General features: G+C 41.3%; 1 protein-coding gene across 1 annotated transcript; it reads right to left on the bottom strand.

The window, feature by feature from the left end:
• Window positions 1-540: 540 nt before the first annotated feature.
• Window positions 541-15,726, bottom strand: LOC122984062 (A disintegrin and metalloproteinase with thrombospondin motifs 8). Its single transcript, XM_044354345.1, has 9 exons — window positions 14,686-15,726; window positions 11,969-12,208; window positions 8,008-8,140; window positions 7,646-7,813; window positions 6,474-6,766; window positions 4,841-5,027; window positions 3,810-3,982; window positions 3,225-3,400; window positions 541-2,569 (listed from the first exon to the last, which is right to left on the bottom strand). Exons 1-9 carry the CDS (start codon window positions 15,424-15,426, stop codon window positions 1,825-1,827), a joined length of 2,856 nt encoding a protein of 951 aa, XP_044210280.1. The 5' UTR covers window positions 15,427-15,726; the 3' UTR covers window positions 541-1,824.
• Window positions 15,727-16,697: the final 971 nt, after the last annotated feature.

The following is a 16,697-nucleotide window of genomic DNA, read 5'->3' as shown; positions in this document are numbered from 1 at the left end:
ACTATTACAGACTATTAAAAATAGGATATTGTTAGGTCAGTGATATGCCTGTTATATGGATGTTCCTCCCTAACCGCAGCTACTGAGTATGTTTTCATATGGCTGTCTTTATTTCAGACGTCTGAGCATAGAAGTTATTCCGGTGTGGGAGGATTTTACTGAACATCTTAAGGGGTTTCAGTCTGTAAAACCAGCAATGAAATCTGCCTCACCCTGCTTTTAAAATAGCTTCCAACCCACCTATAAGAATTCCATTAGTCTGGCCTTAGTGGAGGGTTTTAGTGTTCTGCAGTGGTCTAAAAGGGCGCTCTAGAAAACATGGAATACTTTAACATTTGTTTGGAATTTATGTGTCATTTAGAGGTCGGCTCCTCTGGTACATGATTGTTGACTCAAGTGAAGTAATGTTTTGTGCACAATAGAGAACAGGACCAACTAGAGGGTTCTTATACTATTTTAGATGCAGGAAATTGGAGAAATGTTGTACACAGTTTCTCTTTGGTTGTCATGGAGAATGAGAAGCAGTAAAAGAGATCCATGTATTGACATAAATGTGTTTATTTGACCATTTTTATAGACAAAAATCTCAAAGACAGCAGCATCTGCCATGTTAATTACATGTCCAAGGTAAAAACTTTACAAAAATAAATAGCTTAAAAAGGAAGCTGTAATAATAAAATAGTATAGTCCTTCACTGAAGGGATATAGGCCTAATGCTCCATCTCTTTTGTTTTATGACATGTAAATTAACAACAAGAATGAAGAATCAAATATACATACAAGAGTCTGAAAACAACTGTGAGTGTTTGCATATGATGCAACAAATAAAAGTCTGAAAATGAATAAAATTAATGTTATTTTTCATATATATGATAGATAGTATGCTTATCACTTAACTTAGTAATAACATTTGTTGCATTGCAGATTGTTTGTACCACTGTTCCTCTCAACTGCATTATAATGCACCTGGGAAAAAGTGAAATTAAACTACAGGGCAGAGGGAAGTTCTCTGTCAAGGGTTATTCAGATCAGGATCCAGACCAGTTATTACTAACCTTAACATTTTACACAATGTGTAAACTCAAATTATATCAATTTCTATAAAGTCTATGCATCTAGTTTGCTCTGTTGTATTCTAAAACTGGCACATTTTTAAGTCCAAGATATTGTCAGATTTGGCGTCAGTGAAGGGTTTGCCCAGTTAAACAATGACAATTGTCAGGATAAAAATATGACATTTACAATTATTTAACACAAATCACATTCTGGTAATTGTATGTGTGTAGAAAAGAGAAGCAATCAAACAGGAGCGCACTTCCCAGAGGCTTAAAACCCCAATGCATTAATCTTATGTACCTACCTCAATAAATTAGGTAAAAGGCTCGATCAAAGCTTTATAGGGGATTGAGTTCTGTGGAGGACAATTGGAGGTATATTTACACTGTGCTGGTGTTTGACAGCAGGTTTCATGCTATTGTTCAAGCCCCACTTTAAATGACGGCTGACACAGAAAGACATAATGGATATTATACCAGACTTCATCTGAAAACATTAGTCTCTATTTAGAGTGGGGCTTGAAAACTTCTCTTTCTGGAGAAAACACAAACTCAGCACCTTCATCTAGCATCTATACATAGCATCACATGTACATCCTGAGGTAGATTTCCATTGTTTCAAATTTCAATAGTGGTTGTCAATAGTCAACAAAAGACGACAAAACAATATTCAGGCATAATGCCCTTGACATGACGTGATGTGACCAGTTGGTAAGTGCAGTCAGACCGAAAAGGGAATCGTTCAAAGTTTACTGTACTGTACTGTTCTTCATAAGCACTCTTGGTTGAGACACTCTCCAGAGACTGGCTCTGGGATTTTGTTTGGATCACACTTCTCTGGCTCAACAGTCTTCCCAGTATAGTCTATGCAGAAGATGCTGCGGCGGCGCTCCCCCTGGCCACAAGTTCGTGAGCAGGCGGACCAAGGTCCCATTTGCCATATTGGGCAGGGCAGATCCCCGCAAGGCCTGATGTCTACGGGCTTCAGGTCCTTGTCACACTGGCTGGAGAGGAAGCCCGCGTTGTCTTGGCATTCGACATTCCTCCTGGACCATCCGGAGCCACAACTCTTGGAGCACTCAGACCACTCCCCCAGCACCCAGTCAGGCACGCCAAACGGATGGATCATATGCAAAGATGGTGAGGTGCCCTTCTTCTCCTTGGATTTATTGAAAGTCACATCTCTAGGGATGAAAAAGGTATATTTAACCTTGGGAGGGTTGGCATCCCCCGCAGTGGCCAGAAGTTGGATGGTGATGGCCTCTTTCAGCTGCATGAAGCTCTGGATCCTCTCTAGAGTGGTGGAGGAGCCGCTGTACTTGAGCACAGCGCCCAGCACAGGAATGTCCTGCTCCACCGTGGATACAGAAAAGTTACCATTGAGGATGTAACCGCCGCTCTCTCTCTTTATAGCCAGATAGTTCCCATCATGTTTGATTCCTCTGTGGCTCCGCTGTTTGATGTCAATGTTAGTTGCGCCAACAGGAATTGTGACAATGTCACTGTATCCATAGCTGATAGAGAAAAGAAAGAACTGGGTTAAGATAAGGTACACACTTTTGTTTTCTGACTTTAAAGACACAATTCAACAGTTTGGGAAATATGCTTATTAGCTTTCTTTCTGACAGAAGAGACGATAGATACTCTCTAAATTATTAAGATGCAATCAATCTTCTCTGTTCTTCTGTTGTTCATCAAGAAATAGGTATAGCACATAACTCCCCATAAACTCTGGAAACCCTGCCCCTCTAGATAAAACCATTAAGTGGTCTTAAAGTGGTTATCACATTATTGCTGCAAATATCAGTGATCAAATTGAGGTTTTGAAAGGCTTTATATTCTCTCCTGGGTGTTATTAGCAGCAAAGAGGAAGAGTGAAAGTAAATTATCACATAGTCAGACCCAAAGTCATTAAAACTTGTCTAGAGATGAGTGCACTGTCAAAATGACCAGTTCAGGAAGACATCAACTTAAGTTGAAATAACACTAATCAAATCTTTGGTCATGCATTTCTAAATAATATTTAAATAGTGTTACAATTTTTTTTATGATTTTGCATGGTTTTTGTTTATCCAAACTGGCTGCCCTCTGTTTTCACCACAGTTTGATTAGCAAAATGCTCTTACACAGTATAATAATAATTTTCTTGCATTCTTTTAGATGACTTACGTTGCCTTGTTGTAGGAGCCTGTGATCTTTCTACAGGTGAGCCCACTTCCTCCACACACTCCACACTTATCCACTCTCTTGTTGGATCCAATCACCTGGTCGCAGCCTGCCTTCACACATTGGCCCTGGACGCACACTGATGTGGTATCAGGACCACAGGTCGTCCCATCAATTACCTGCAGGGGCACATCAGGTATGCCTGGTTAATTCTGATTCACCTTAAATGATTTCTCGGTCCTTATCTAGAATGTTGCTCATATTTGATACTAAGATGCAGTGACACTTTTGACCTCAACTCAAGGTCCACTTACTAGCGTTCCTGGAGCTTTCAGCTGCATCTCACAGTCTTCATCAGTGGATGGGAGTTATGATCAGGCCTTAGAGGTTCAGGATTACAATCAGGTCCAAACTCTAACACTTAACCTCCATCCACTGATGAAGACTGTGTGATGTGGTTGAAAGCTCCAGAAAAAGCTAGTCAGTGGACCTTGAGTTTTATTTTTCAGACTTGCAATACATTAGCTGAAGTGTAAACCAAATGTGTTAGCTAAAATGTATGAGCTGTGATGTTGAGTGCAACATTACCTTGGATTCAAACACCTTAAATTCACTGCTGCCTCTGGCCCTGCAGAACAGTTTACATCTGTCTCTGGGAGACACTCCGGCGTACTTTGGTATCCAATGTTTCATGTTTCCGTTGTAGTCCAGGTAGTTGGGGCTGTTGTACTTCTCACACTGCTCCTCTCTGAAACTCTTTCCTAAAGGTAGCAGATGGAATGAAGTTTAGTGTACAACACGTTTTGACCAACCAACTGACAGGAAGTTTTTATAAATACAATCATCCTTCATTATCATTATTTTGGAATTTTGAAATTGGGACTGCAGGGTATGATGGATACCTTATATCAGGCATATTCGCATTAAAGATTAGATACAGTCCAGTCAGTGTGCTTCACTTCTAATTTTGAAGAAATATCAAGCAGTTTGATATTCTACACTGGGATATTTTAGTTAGATTCCACACAGGAATGATGATGATAATTGATTCTTATTATTACATAATTATTTATCATAGTCCTGGATTTCAATTACGAGTTACTGTCTTTTCCTACTTTGCCAATATCAACAATAATAGTATGATCAAAAGATTGAATACTTGTTTTCTCTATAAGGTTTCCATAAAGCATCAAAGTTTAAGGCTGAAATATCCAGACTTTTAGACTCTAGTGTGAGTCAAACTCCAAAAAACGCTGAATACTACATTTCCTATAATGCATCTGGATACAGCCCTTCATTACACCCCCCTTACCTCTTAAATGCCCACTTTCAAACCACAACTCTAGTTAACCGAGTTAAGATAGAGATAACCCTAATGATAACCCTAATGACATCATTAGGGTTGTTTTTTCAAACTATGTAAAGTTCCTTCTTTCACAACTAAACTGAGCACTTTATGTAAAATCAGTGGAGTGCTCCTTTAAAATTATGTCATAATATTAAAATTAAATTCATATTACAATAATGACTATCAGCAACTTCAAGGCCAAGATTATCAATATCAGTATTGGTCCTCAAAACCTGCATATTACTGATTCTGTCTCCAAACTGCAACTTACCGTCGTTGCTGTCACACTGCTGTGTGTTGCAAGACTGGTACTGAACCCTCTGTCCCTCACAGTACTTCCCTCCGTTCTGAGGCACAGGATCTGTACACTCCCTGTAGGAGAACTCCACCCCACCTCCACACGTCCTGGAGCACTGCTGCCATGGACCCCATGAGCTCCAGCCGCCGTCCACAACCACCTGTGGTAAAACACAGCAAGAATAAAAAAAAAAAAAGGAGCCGTCGGAGTAGTTGGTTAGAGCTCAGTGCCAAAGGCAATCTCAGCTGTGCAGCCTAAACCACAGTCTGGGCTTCTGGGTTTGAGGCCGCACAGTGTGTTGGCGTGCCGCGACTCCAGGCTAAATCTGTGTTGAAGTTCGGCACGCGCCTGCTGTCTGCCTCTACCCACATTCCTGCCACATGTGTCACTCACCACTAGTGGAACCTGCCATGCTGCAGCTTTGTAAGACAAAATTGAAAGTGTGTGTGTGTGTGTGCATGTGTGTGTGCGTGTGTGAGTGTATGTGTGCATGTGTGTGATTGCTAGCGTGGGTGTCCTTTCCAGAAGTTTTATGAGTTTGGACTAGCTAGTATCCCAACTGCCAGCACGTCTGGGTTCATAAACAGATGTGTGATCATAACACAAGGAGAAGATATCAGGGCAACTGAGCTAGAATGAAATAGAGTTGTACAAATGTTCTTTAAGGAAATATAAAAAGGCATCATGAAGCAGCTGGATTTAAACTCCTCAATTTCCAAGATCACTGTAATCCACACATTTAGCTTATACTTTTCATTCATGTATTTCTACTTGAAACTGCACACAGTTGAGAAAAGTGTGAATGTTTCTGCTTCAAAAAGTAGATTTTCAGTGATTTTGTATTTGATTGTTGCTTTTTTAAAAAAAATCAAATAGTCTGAAATAAACAAATGTGATAGTTGTTCTTGAGCTATCAACGGTATCACAAAACCTGCCTTAGCAGATGGAGTTTGCCCACTTGTCATGCAATTGTAGTTGTTCAACATGTATTTTTTTCAGAACATTTTAAGGAGTGTATTTTCCTGTGTATGTCAAAAACCCAATGGGAAAAAAACATTGTAAAGCTGCTGGGGGAGGCTGGCTTTAAGTTGCTGACTTTCCAGTTTTACAACTACAAACTTGGTTGCTCTTTTTCTGAGTAAACGACAAGAGCACTTCAAAGCATGTGACTCACCAAACCCTACAGGCAGTTCTCAGCAGAGAGAAGGTGCAAGCGAATAAACATTGTCAGCATGGAACTAGTAAGACCAAGTGTGAAATGTTCAACTGCAGCTTTAACATGCTCTTGTGAGTAAATCTTTGATCTTAAAAGTTGCATTAAAGCCGCATTGATGGATTTTTTTTAATGTATTAGCAAACATTTGCCTATTTAAACATCCAGCAGATATGGAGCAACATGATTCATTTGCAGTCGTGTTTCTGCTGCCTGTTGTAAAATTGAATCAAAACAGTGCAGGGATCTACAAAATTGTGTGATAATTCTCTGTGCCTTAGTCATTACATGCAACACATTTTATGTAAAACAGACCCACTGCTCATACATAAATATTGGTTCATGCAGCTTTAATGCCAGTTGATGGCCACTCACATACAGAAGGAGTCTTACCAGTGGCTGCATCACCTCCTGGGTCGACATGCACACTCCGTGGAGGCAGGTCCCGTTGAGGCTACAGGAGGTGCCGTCAGCCCAAGGCAGGCTGCCGTTCTTGGTGGAGCACTGTGACGTCCCGTCTTCTTGACACCACAGCTGGCTGCAGATATCACTGTCTGAAGTGTTGGGGCAATGGATAAACTCCTCTCCAAAAATCTGCTGGCACTGTTGGTCCAGGCTGTACTTGGTGCCTGGCAGCTCTCTTGGTAACGGCATGGTACTCTCTGGGACATCCAGCAGGCAGTCCCCTGTGGTTACAATACAAAGCAACACTGTATGAGACTGATTATATTGTGGTAAAAGGAGATTATGGACTTTGTGGCAGTGTGGTGATTGTAAATGTGTTGCTCTTCATGTGTGGTATTACAACAGGGGGAAAATATTCTGGGCAAGTTGTGTCCTGACTATAAAAATGAATAATTTAAATTTAACAAATGCAGTGCGCTTTTATGGGCGATCTAGTACTCTGAATTTGGACATTTGACAGCCATTCTAAATCTGAATTTATTCATTGTTTCTCTAATTATCTTTTATTACATTCAATAAGCTTTTCGTCTAGAGTTGTCAATGACATCCGCAGTTCGGAATGAACATTCTCAGCCACATGAGTTTTCTTTGGAGACATTTTCCAACTGATAAAGAACATATTTTGCTGACACCAGCTGTTGCTTTTGGCTGCAGAGGTGGAGAACAGGAAGAAGTCCATAGTATGACTCAGTGGAAAAGAAGGTTCACTGATAGGTCTAGGAAGGATACAAACAATACAAGATGCACAACATGAGATGGGGGGTCAGAGCCACAGAGGTGAGGCAAAGAAAAGGCGTAAGAAAGGGAGCGACTGAGGAGGAGCGGATGTGGAAAGAGAACATGTAATCTAAGTCAAGATAAACTATCCCGACAACCCATAATTTGAGGGGAGCGACATGTTTAAGCAGGAAAGCCATAGTTAGAGTGCAAGAGGAATAACAGTATGTTTTATTCATCTCTGAATCAGCCATAATGACAGAGCCACAGTGTCATGGCAGACTTCCACATTGGCAGAAGATCTCTACAGGGCTGCACAGTTTCTGATTTAGTCATTGTGTAATTTTTAACATGCACAGACGATAACCTGAAACATTTCCTACCATGTCCATTGTCAAAGAACTCTGTGATGTAGAGCGCACTGCAGGGAGACCAAGGTGCAGTCTTGTTGAGGCTGACAAACAGAGGAGCCATCAGGTAGTGTCTTCCCAGATCCCCAAACAGCCTCTCACAGGTCTTGGAGTCGTCATGAGGCATACTCAACACATGGCCTGCAGTAGGAGAGGATGCAATGACAAAAATGTGACACAGTTTCACAGATGCACAACAGTGTGGTTATGCAGGACTGAAAAAGACTTTAAAACTACACATGATAGAACTTGCCTATTGCACTACATCTCAAAAGTTTTTTCATAAATCCTACACCCACACCAGCCCACCCATGTGAAAGTAAATCTGAGCTAACCAAGCTCGTGTGCAGCTGTGAAGGCAGCTTGCAGGCCGTTGTCCTCAATAACAGAGCAGCTTCTTTTGGGATCGCACATCGTCCCGACATCGGCCACACCCAAAGTGTCGCAGCTCTTTTGTCCACAGATGTCCTGCAATGCAAACAGATATTGAAAACACTGAAACTGGAACATCAAGAACAGGAAGTGGATATGCGATGTGAAAGGCTGATAGCAATACTGAACTATTTTCAATAAAAAAGCAGGTGTTCAAAATCTTGAATTTGACCATAGAAACAGCTTGTCAGTGTTCCATAGAGATCCCAATTTTCATGATCGTATACTAATGGAATAACAACCTTGTTTTAGTCTCATATGCCCATTCTTAGTGGCACACCACTGTTGACTTGTGCTTCGACCAGCATATAGCATGCTCCTCCTCCTGCCACATACTACTCCCCAACGGCTTATGACAATTCTTTACTGGCATACAGTAAGTATGCTTCTGCTAACTACTGGGAATGGGATACCTCTCATGTTCTACTGCACTGTAAAACTGGTAGTTTATGTTATACCATGACTGAACGGTAATCACACATTGTAGGCAGCAGTCACTGTTGTGATGAAGGCTGTGCTTGTCTGTTAGCTAAACTAGTGGGGCTAGCCATAGGTACACATTAGCCGAGTATGACTTGTAAGAAGTAGTGTATGTCAGTGGAACAGCAAAGATATTCTGTGTATTGTTAACACAGCAGCAGCATGCACCAATAAGAATCATCATCTGCAATTAGGAACATCAGTGATAATATCGTTTTTATGAGCCTTATGCCAGTAAAAAGTGTCATAACACTAAGAATCAACATGTGACACTAAAACAATAGTTGCACACCATTGTTATGTGAGAGTGAAAAGTGGTATCTGTCAGTGGATCAGAGTGACATATTGTTTATAAAGACCCTAGGCCAGTAGAACAGCCTTGGCAATAGTCAACAGTAACATACCACTCAGTATCAGCATATACAACTAGAACAAGGGTGCATACCACTTTTTGACCTCAGTGCTGCTGCTAAGACAGCTTCAGTGTCATGGAAGACTAAAACTCTCCATTGAAACCAAAAAAATGCATGCTTGTATTGAGCCCTATCCAACTATTGTATTCAAATCAGCTCAAATTAGGATCCTCTCACGGACAACCAAGTATTGAGCAATTCTTCAATAATTATTTATAAAAACAACACAGTCGACAACACAGAATACATACATGGCCAATACTGGCTTGACAGGATGATAGATAAGGCCTATCTCCCTTGAAAAAGTAGTAAACATTTGGTCAGAAACAGCTGGCAGAGTGAACTATCAATTAAAGTTAAAGATATTATTCTGTCAAATAGTAAACATAGTAAGTGTATGGGCAGCCCGGGGTGACTGTTATATTAATTACGTAGGATGGCAAAACATCATGTCTATTTATGTCCAGTTTTTTTCTGCCATTTTTAAGAAACAAATCAAAACATGTTGCTCAGTGTTTCCATCATTAAATAAAGCAAATAAATATCCTCAGCATGCAGCTGTCCAGGGCTGTGATGTGGGAAAATTAACATTGTGGTGTGTATCAGAAATCTTTCCCTGCTCGAGAAGACGCCTGGCTGTGTAGGACGGAGACGGACGCGTTCGTGGCCTTGCCTCAGCCCCCAAAAAACCCACAAGGCATAACCCTCTGTGATTTGAAACACATCTGGACTTGGAGCTGCAGTTGAACGCTGCTCAGCGTGTGTTTGTACACCTTGTTCCACAACAGCATCTGTCACTCATGTATGCAGACACACACAAAGCCAAAGCTAAGTATGTATGGGCCTGAACACAAGGTCACGGAATTGCATTTGCAGATAGTGCAGACAGAGGGAAGGCAAACACACACGCAATATAAGACCACAAAAATGCATGAGAAACATGTTTCCACTACATGCAACAGCGTGTGAGTTTTGAGTTTCACAACAGGCCCATAGTTGTACCAGAGCATTCTCTTGTGACTGCGGAGTACATGGCACACATTTTCAGCCTGACCCAGCCGCACACTCAAACCCTGACCATTTAAAGTGGATTCATCGTGTCAGGGCTGATTTGTGGCGGTACTAAAGTTAGCTCATCCACGAGGAGCCTTCCGTCTTCTACATTTCAAAGCATCTCTCCGCGGAAATGGAAAAACAAACACAAACCAGGTTTGCGTGAATGATGGCTTTCCTGATTGAGAGCCGCTTCAGCAAATCCAACACAAAATTGCAAAAGCCCATATGTTCTACTCATCATTTTCTGATCCAGGGTCAGATTTACATGCGAACGTCATTCAGTAGGTAGATAAATGCCAAGCCTGTCATCAAATCAAGCGGCAACCAGGGCACTTAGCTGTAAAAATGTAATAATAGAGAAGTTACTAGCCTAATGTATTGTCTGCAACACCTTGTCAACATGCACATACCAGATGGAAAAAGGCAGCCAAATACAGCAGAACAAGCCAATCACAACTCACACCCTAAGGACTTGTGAACTTATTTCCTGTTGAGCATCCATAAAGCACAGTTTGTTTGCTGTCTGTAGACATTCCCCCTGCTTGGAAAAGATTACAACTATTTCATCTTGATGATCCCTTTTCAGCATCTGTAATAAGCCCAAAGGGCTAGAAAGGCCTTCCTATACCTCACCTTCATCTTTTCTTTCCTAACCCCACACATGTGCTTCTGGGCTGCTTAAAGAGCAAGTTACAATGACAATAACCAGCCAAATCCAAAGGGGCCATTTGCCGCTGGGACCCCCTACAGTGAACACAAGTGGCCCTAAAATGCATTTGTGTTACTGTAAGAGACTTTGTGTTCAAGTAATTGTTGTGTGGTTGAGTCTGCTGCCTCTGAAACCACATTGTGGACCGCAGATGGCCTGAGACAGAATTCCACCAGGGCTTAATTCGTGACTCACCCTTTCTGGGTTATTGCTGTCTGAATCGAAAGCAAAATATGACTATCATGAGTGGGGACTGTCCATCTAATAATACACTGTAAAACTCTCACAACATTGCATGTGTTGTTTCATATACTGAAGAGTCCAAACCATGCTCTGAAGAAAATTGTGTTATTCCAATCAATCTTGGTCTAAGTGTTAAAACCACTGTGACTCTTGAAGCCTGATACCAGTATTAAGATATGTTAAGCTATTATAGCATTGAATTGTTGAAATTACATTTCATTCCCAAATACTGAAAGTCAAAGCTCTCCAATAAAACCCCATGACAGTACTGCTTCTATTAATACAATATGTGGTGTTCCCCAAGGATCAGTTCTCGGGCCACTGGTGTTTCGAATTTACAGACATTCCAACTGCTTCTTGTGGTGTGCTCTGTGGATGGCCTTTGCTCAGTTGTCATGGAGACAGTTCAGTTGTCATCATGTGACCTAAGCATGGAACTTCAATCACATGATAACAGGTGGTCATATATGGGTAGAGATCATAACCCCTATCTCTCTTTAATTATCGTCTCTGGCATTGCATAAGAATGCCTTCCTTAATCTTTCTCCAGCTGTCCATTGACTCTTGGTCAACCTTTGACCCCTTAGCAGTCAATGCTGTGACTGATTTTGGTTTGATACTCACAGACAGCTGATATTGTCTGTTTCTGGTGTTTCCGGAGTTTCTAGTCAAGGGTCCTTTCCATTTTACAGATGTCGTCTCTGAGACAACTGAGCAAACTCCATCAGCTGAGGAGGACTACAAGATGCAGTTGAAAGCTAGTGGACCTTGAGGCAAGATTTTTACATCAAACTACTGCTTCCATGTTCAAGACTGAATTTTCATGCTCAAATCCTAGCAAATGTCTCACATCACATGTTTAAAATGTGGTATGCAGATGATGGTGTGTTTTATTGCATAGATCTTAACAGCCATGCAGGCATTGTGAAAAAGAGCTAAACCAGATACATTCTTGTCCCTCACCTCTCTGGTGAAGAGCATGGCAGTGTCATAGTGCTCTGGATGTCTCTGGCTCGGTGGGTTGAAAAGCTGCTGCCATGAACAGAAGTTCCTAAGAGCCACGCCTCCGTTGCTGGAGACCTCAGGGCCGACTTCCTCGTCCTCCACCACCAACATCTTTACCACCACCATGTTCACTGAGTTCTTTATGGTGGGGTGTTTGTAGAGCTGGGCGGCCATCGACATCAGGGTCAGAATATAGTGCTATGGAGGAGGAGAGGCAGGAAAGGAAATATTAAAAGCTTTAACAGTGGAGGATTGACAAGAGTCTGGTTTGAATGAATAGTTCAACATTTTAGGACAAAGGCTTATTTGCCTTCTTGCCAACAATTAGATCAAAAGATTGATACCACTCTCATATCTGTCCATTAAACAAAGCCTATAGCCAGTAATCAATTAACTAAGCTCAGCATATTTCTCAAAATGTTGAACTATTCCTTTAAAGCAAATCAGCAAAAGTTTTGATATCATTGAATTCTGGATTGTTGTTTGAGCGCAAGGACTTGGTTTTAGGGTTAGGATTAGAGTGAAAGGTTTAATAATAATGAAGATATCACAGTGCAGGAATCCATTTTTACATGAAATTGCATGCACAGACATGAGCCCAACCAAAACTGGATTTTTGATATCGTTATTTGAGAGAGAACATGGCTGATATTAAGTTGTTTGTTTGTTTGTTTGTTTTTACATATTTTGGATCCCTGAACACTGATTATTAAAGAACTGAAATTTTGCAGTATAAAAATAAACTGATCACCACTCTTTTTTCCACAAGCTATAATGGCGACATTGTTTCTAAATTATCGCAAACATATTTGACATTTTGGTTCTGCAATTTATTGTTACTTATTGACCAGTACAATATACCTGCTATAAGCTAATATCAGCAGATATGCTTCATTTATCAGTCAGGCTCTAGTGCAGACAACCTCTTATCACAAATTCAAATTCAAAGAGCAAATTTCATGACTTAAGTTGGCTGAGACGAACACAGGGACCTCTTCAAAGTCACTTTGATAACTATGACTATGTGATAGGAACACATTTGTCTTATAATTAAACAAAAATAAAGGTAAAACAGTAGTAATGTGAATGCATTTAACTGTACAACCAGTTACTAATTTACAACAGTGGAGAAAGGGCGCAGAAAAAACAGAAACAACTTGGTGTGCATCATTACTCACACAGAGGAATTTCTGTGTCTGCTAAAATGAAAATTTTATTTAAAACGTGAAGTCATTGGTCCTTACAAGTACTGAATGTGGTATAATAATATTTGGGCTTGCTGCATATTCATATCTATGTTGCTGTATACAGTATTCGTGACTTGTGTCTCAGTTTGTTCTCCATGAGGTTAGCCTGGAGTCTCCTCCCGGCCCAATAAACTGTCTGCTGCCTTTAGAGGGGATGGGAGGAGCAGATGTGATTGGAAATTACTGATGTCTAACAGTAATGTACAATATTTAGCCTCCTCTTCTAAGTCAAGAATGTCCCATCAGACTTTGTTTGCTGGAAAGAGTTGCCTCCAAATACTTTTTTGTTTGTTTTGTGGGGTAGGGATGGGCAGGGATTTCCACAGCACTGTCATAGTGTTGTGTATTATAGAGAGCTGATAAATCATAGTGAGCGTGGGACATTCTGCCATTCTGTGTATTGTAAAGTCTTCCATGAGCCTTGCTGAAAAAAAACTTTTCTAGGGTGGGATGATATTCTCTCATAAAACGTTTTTCCACATGCTTGTGCACACACCCACAGAACCACATGTCTATCTTTGCCTGAGGCCTCCAAATCTCTAAAACTGCCCCCTGCTCATAGACAACCAGTATAATATGGATGGATAATCTGTCACCTGTATCACATCCATCATATCAGAGGCAGACACACCTGATTGCCTGTCATTTGGTTTTTCATGAAATGCCAATATAAACCCAATTTATCAGTCTAACCTTTGTCCACTTGACCCTTTGTTGCCTGTGTCTTGCTTGGAATACTGCTGAGGGTTTGGCAGCTAAGGAGCATGTTAAGTACAAACAGACTACAGTTTGGCTGGTCCAGATTGTGGCAGGATCATGGATTGTCCTACTTTTGTTTAAATAAGTCTTTTGTTGAGTTCCAGCTTCAACCAGGACTGATATTTGTTATGGAGGGTGATTTCAGGAGCTTTTTAAAATTTAATTTAGAGATTGGGTGTTGTATATGATATGCAATAGCAAAGGGTCAGGCAATTAATTTAATGAATCAATATAATTAATACTTTGTAAAGATATAAGGTAATGGATATTGTAATCCCTGTGAAGCAGCTTCCCTGGATGATGCTGAAGCTCTGCTGCCAAATTGTGACCAAGTTCTGAGGAATGTGGTACAGCATTGCTTGAATTTCTGATGCCTGACCTCTTTCTCAGACTGTGGAAAACTGGGAGCCCACCGATTTCCTCCCAAGCTCCCTCAGTGCCAAAACATTTTTATGAAGCAGCACAGCAAAACAATTCCCTGCCACTATATTATTGTGAGTTATGTGTTCTGTCTTAGCGGGCTTGCAGAGAAAATAAAGGAGAAAAATTACGTCGTCACCAGTTGTGGGTTTGCTTATGAGACGGTCTAAACTGCGAAATTAACCTACAGGTTTGCATAGGTTCCTATCAATAGTGTGTGCAGGAAAGAATGAGTTCATCGTGTCTGACCTTTATTTCATCTCCATAGAAGTGGGTCATGGTTGAGTCTGCTACCACCAGGGTCTCTATGAACCGTGGCGCGGAAACAAAGCGTCGCCGGCGAAGTTCCCTCTGTGCGTCACTGTCGCTGTGCGTAAAACTTTCCCCATTGTGCTTCTCTGCTCGGCTTTCCTCCGCCGCGTGATCAAACAGGAGGGGAACACCGTGGCTTTTGGTGAATGTCCTCCTCTTGATGACATGCAGCTGTTCGGCAGAGTCAGGCCCCAGGCCGCCGCGAAGTTTGGGCTCAATTAAATATTCTTTCCCCTCCGTTATGAAGGAGCCAAAGATGCCAGAGCACAAACTGACAGCCACAACCGAGTTCTGATCGTAATCTACGTTCCCCGAGTAAAAGCAGCTTCTCAGCTGTCCTTCACTCTCCTCTGTCTGGTTGATTAATTTCTGGCGATCCGCGTCCCGGAAAGGTTGCGCACCTGAAGCGCTGCGTAAAACGCCAAAATCTCTGGCTTTGATGCGTTGTATGGTGAAGGAAGGCGCGATAAAGCTGGTATCAGGTATAAGATTTAGAGTCAAGTCCTTGCCAAATGCACTGAGGACAAACCTCGGCTGTTCCTCGCTTCTTTTCCAAAAGCGACCGCTGATTCTTCCGTTTATCCGAACAGGTACAATATCCTCTGATTCAAACGGAGTAGAAAGTACTGTGTTGATTACGCACAGGGATAAAAAGATCAAACACACAGTGGAACACATCTTCTGCAATGGAAATTGCACTCGGGATTGATTAAAAAAAGGATTTATTACAATTTATGTCCCTTATTCTCTGGCAAGTGGCGCGTCTTCTGCAATCGGAGAAATATCTTGTGAAAATCAGCAATCTTTTCAAAGTTATTTTTCCAGTGCTGTAAAGTCAGTCTTGGTCAAAGTATGTCTGCTATTTAATTTCAGTCTGTCTAAGTTCTCGTTTCTAATACCCTAACCAAGCTAAGTCTTGTTGTACCACTCACCAGCACCGCTGCAGTGTGGACACATCGGGGGTATTTATACTTTCTGCTCTTCCCTGGACATGAGGGGGTTTATTTTTGATATCCTCCGTTGCTGGAAATTCTCCTCCCACTCGCACTTCATGAGAAACTCGCGGATAAAACAGACCCAATGAGAATAGGCCGACACTCCCCCCTTCTGAAATAGCTTGACAACCGCGCTCCTATTATTAACCCAGCGTGCTATATGGCGGTGGCAGGACATCTATACTACGCATAGCTGGAAGTCCGCTACTCGAGTTATTTCGGAGCTGTGTGTGAGTGGCAGGCCCCCACAGAGCCCGGAGCCCCCTAAGACCAATCTGCTTTATCCCTGCACAAAGCACCACCGCTGGACAGAGAAAGACACTGTGTGCTTGGAACTGACCGCCACCTTGAACGCTGAGAAATGTATAATCACAAAAGTAGAACTAGCCTATAATAAAAAAAATATTATTCTTTAATTTTGTGTTTTTGCACCATATGTTCCACAGATATAGATTTTGGAATATTAAGATAAAGCGCAAAAAGAAGAAGAAAGAGGCTTATTTCTGAATGTTCTTGAACTTCAGAACATTTTTTAATTATTGGATCTTTATTTAACGAAGTCACGTTTTTGTGAAAAAGAACGATGGCATTTACTCTGAAAAGGTAAAACTTAAAGAAATGTAATTCTAAAGTGTAAAGAAATTACATTTAGTACTGCAGATTTGGAGTCTTTTTCTGTACTCATGAGTTCGTCTTTCCAGCACTATAAAGTTTGAATATAATTTTTTTTTAATAAATGCTGTTATAGGGGGCTTTAAAATGGCTTCTGCTGTGTTTCAAGACTAAACGCATGTACTGCCAGGCACCACTTTATAGACTGTGTGCCAGAAGAATGCCAGTATCATAAAGAGAACAGAGTCCTGGAGGTGCAGTTGAACGTATTGATGACCAGATGGCGCCACAGTACAGCAAACGTGTCCAGGCGCACAGACGCGCTGAGGCGCAAGCAGATTC

Source organism: Thunnus albacares, chromosome 6, assembly GCF_914725855.1.
Source record: "Thunnus albacares chromosome 6, fThuAlb1.1, whole genome shotgun sequence".
Lineage (NCBI taxonomy): Eukaryota > Metazoa > Chordata > Actinopteri > Scombriformes > Scombridae > Thunnus > Thunnus albacares.
This window is presented reverse-complemented; position numbering and strand designations above follow the sequence as displayed.

What these genes read in the sequence shown, in the direction of transcription:
- LOC122984062 (XM_044354345.1), bottom strand. Translation starts at nt 15,426, where the DNA reads ATGTGTTCCACTGTGTGTTTGATCTTTTTATCCCTGTGCGTAATCAAC. An exon ending in GTTCTTTGACAATGGACATG is followed by an intron (nt 6,767 to 7,645) that starts GTAGGAAATGTT and finishes TTGTAACCACAG; the next exon opens with GGGACTGCCTGCTGGATGTC. An exon ending in TTAAGGTGTTTGAATCCAAG is followed by an intron (nt 3,401 to 3,809) that starts GTAATGTTGCAC and finishes GTGCCCCTGCAG; the next exon opens with GTAATTGATGGGACGACCTG.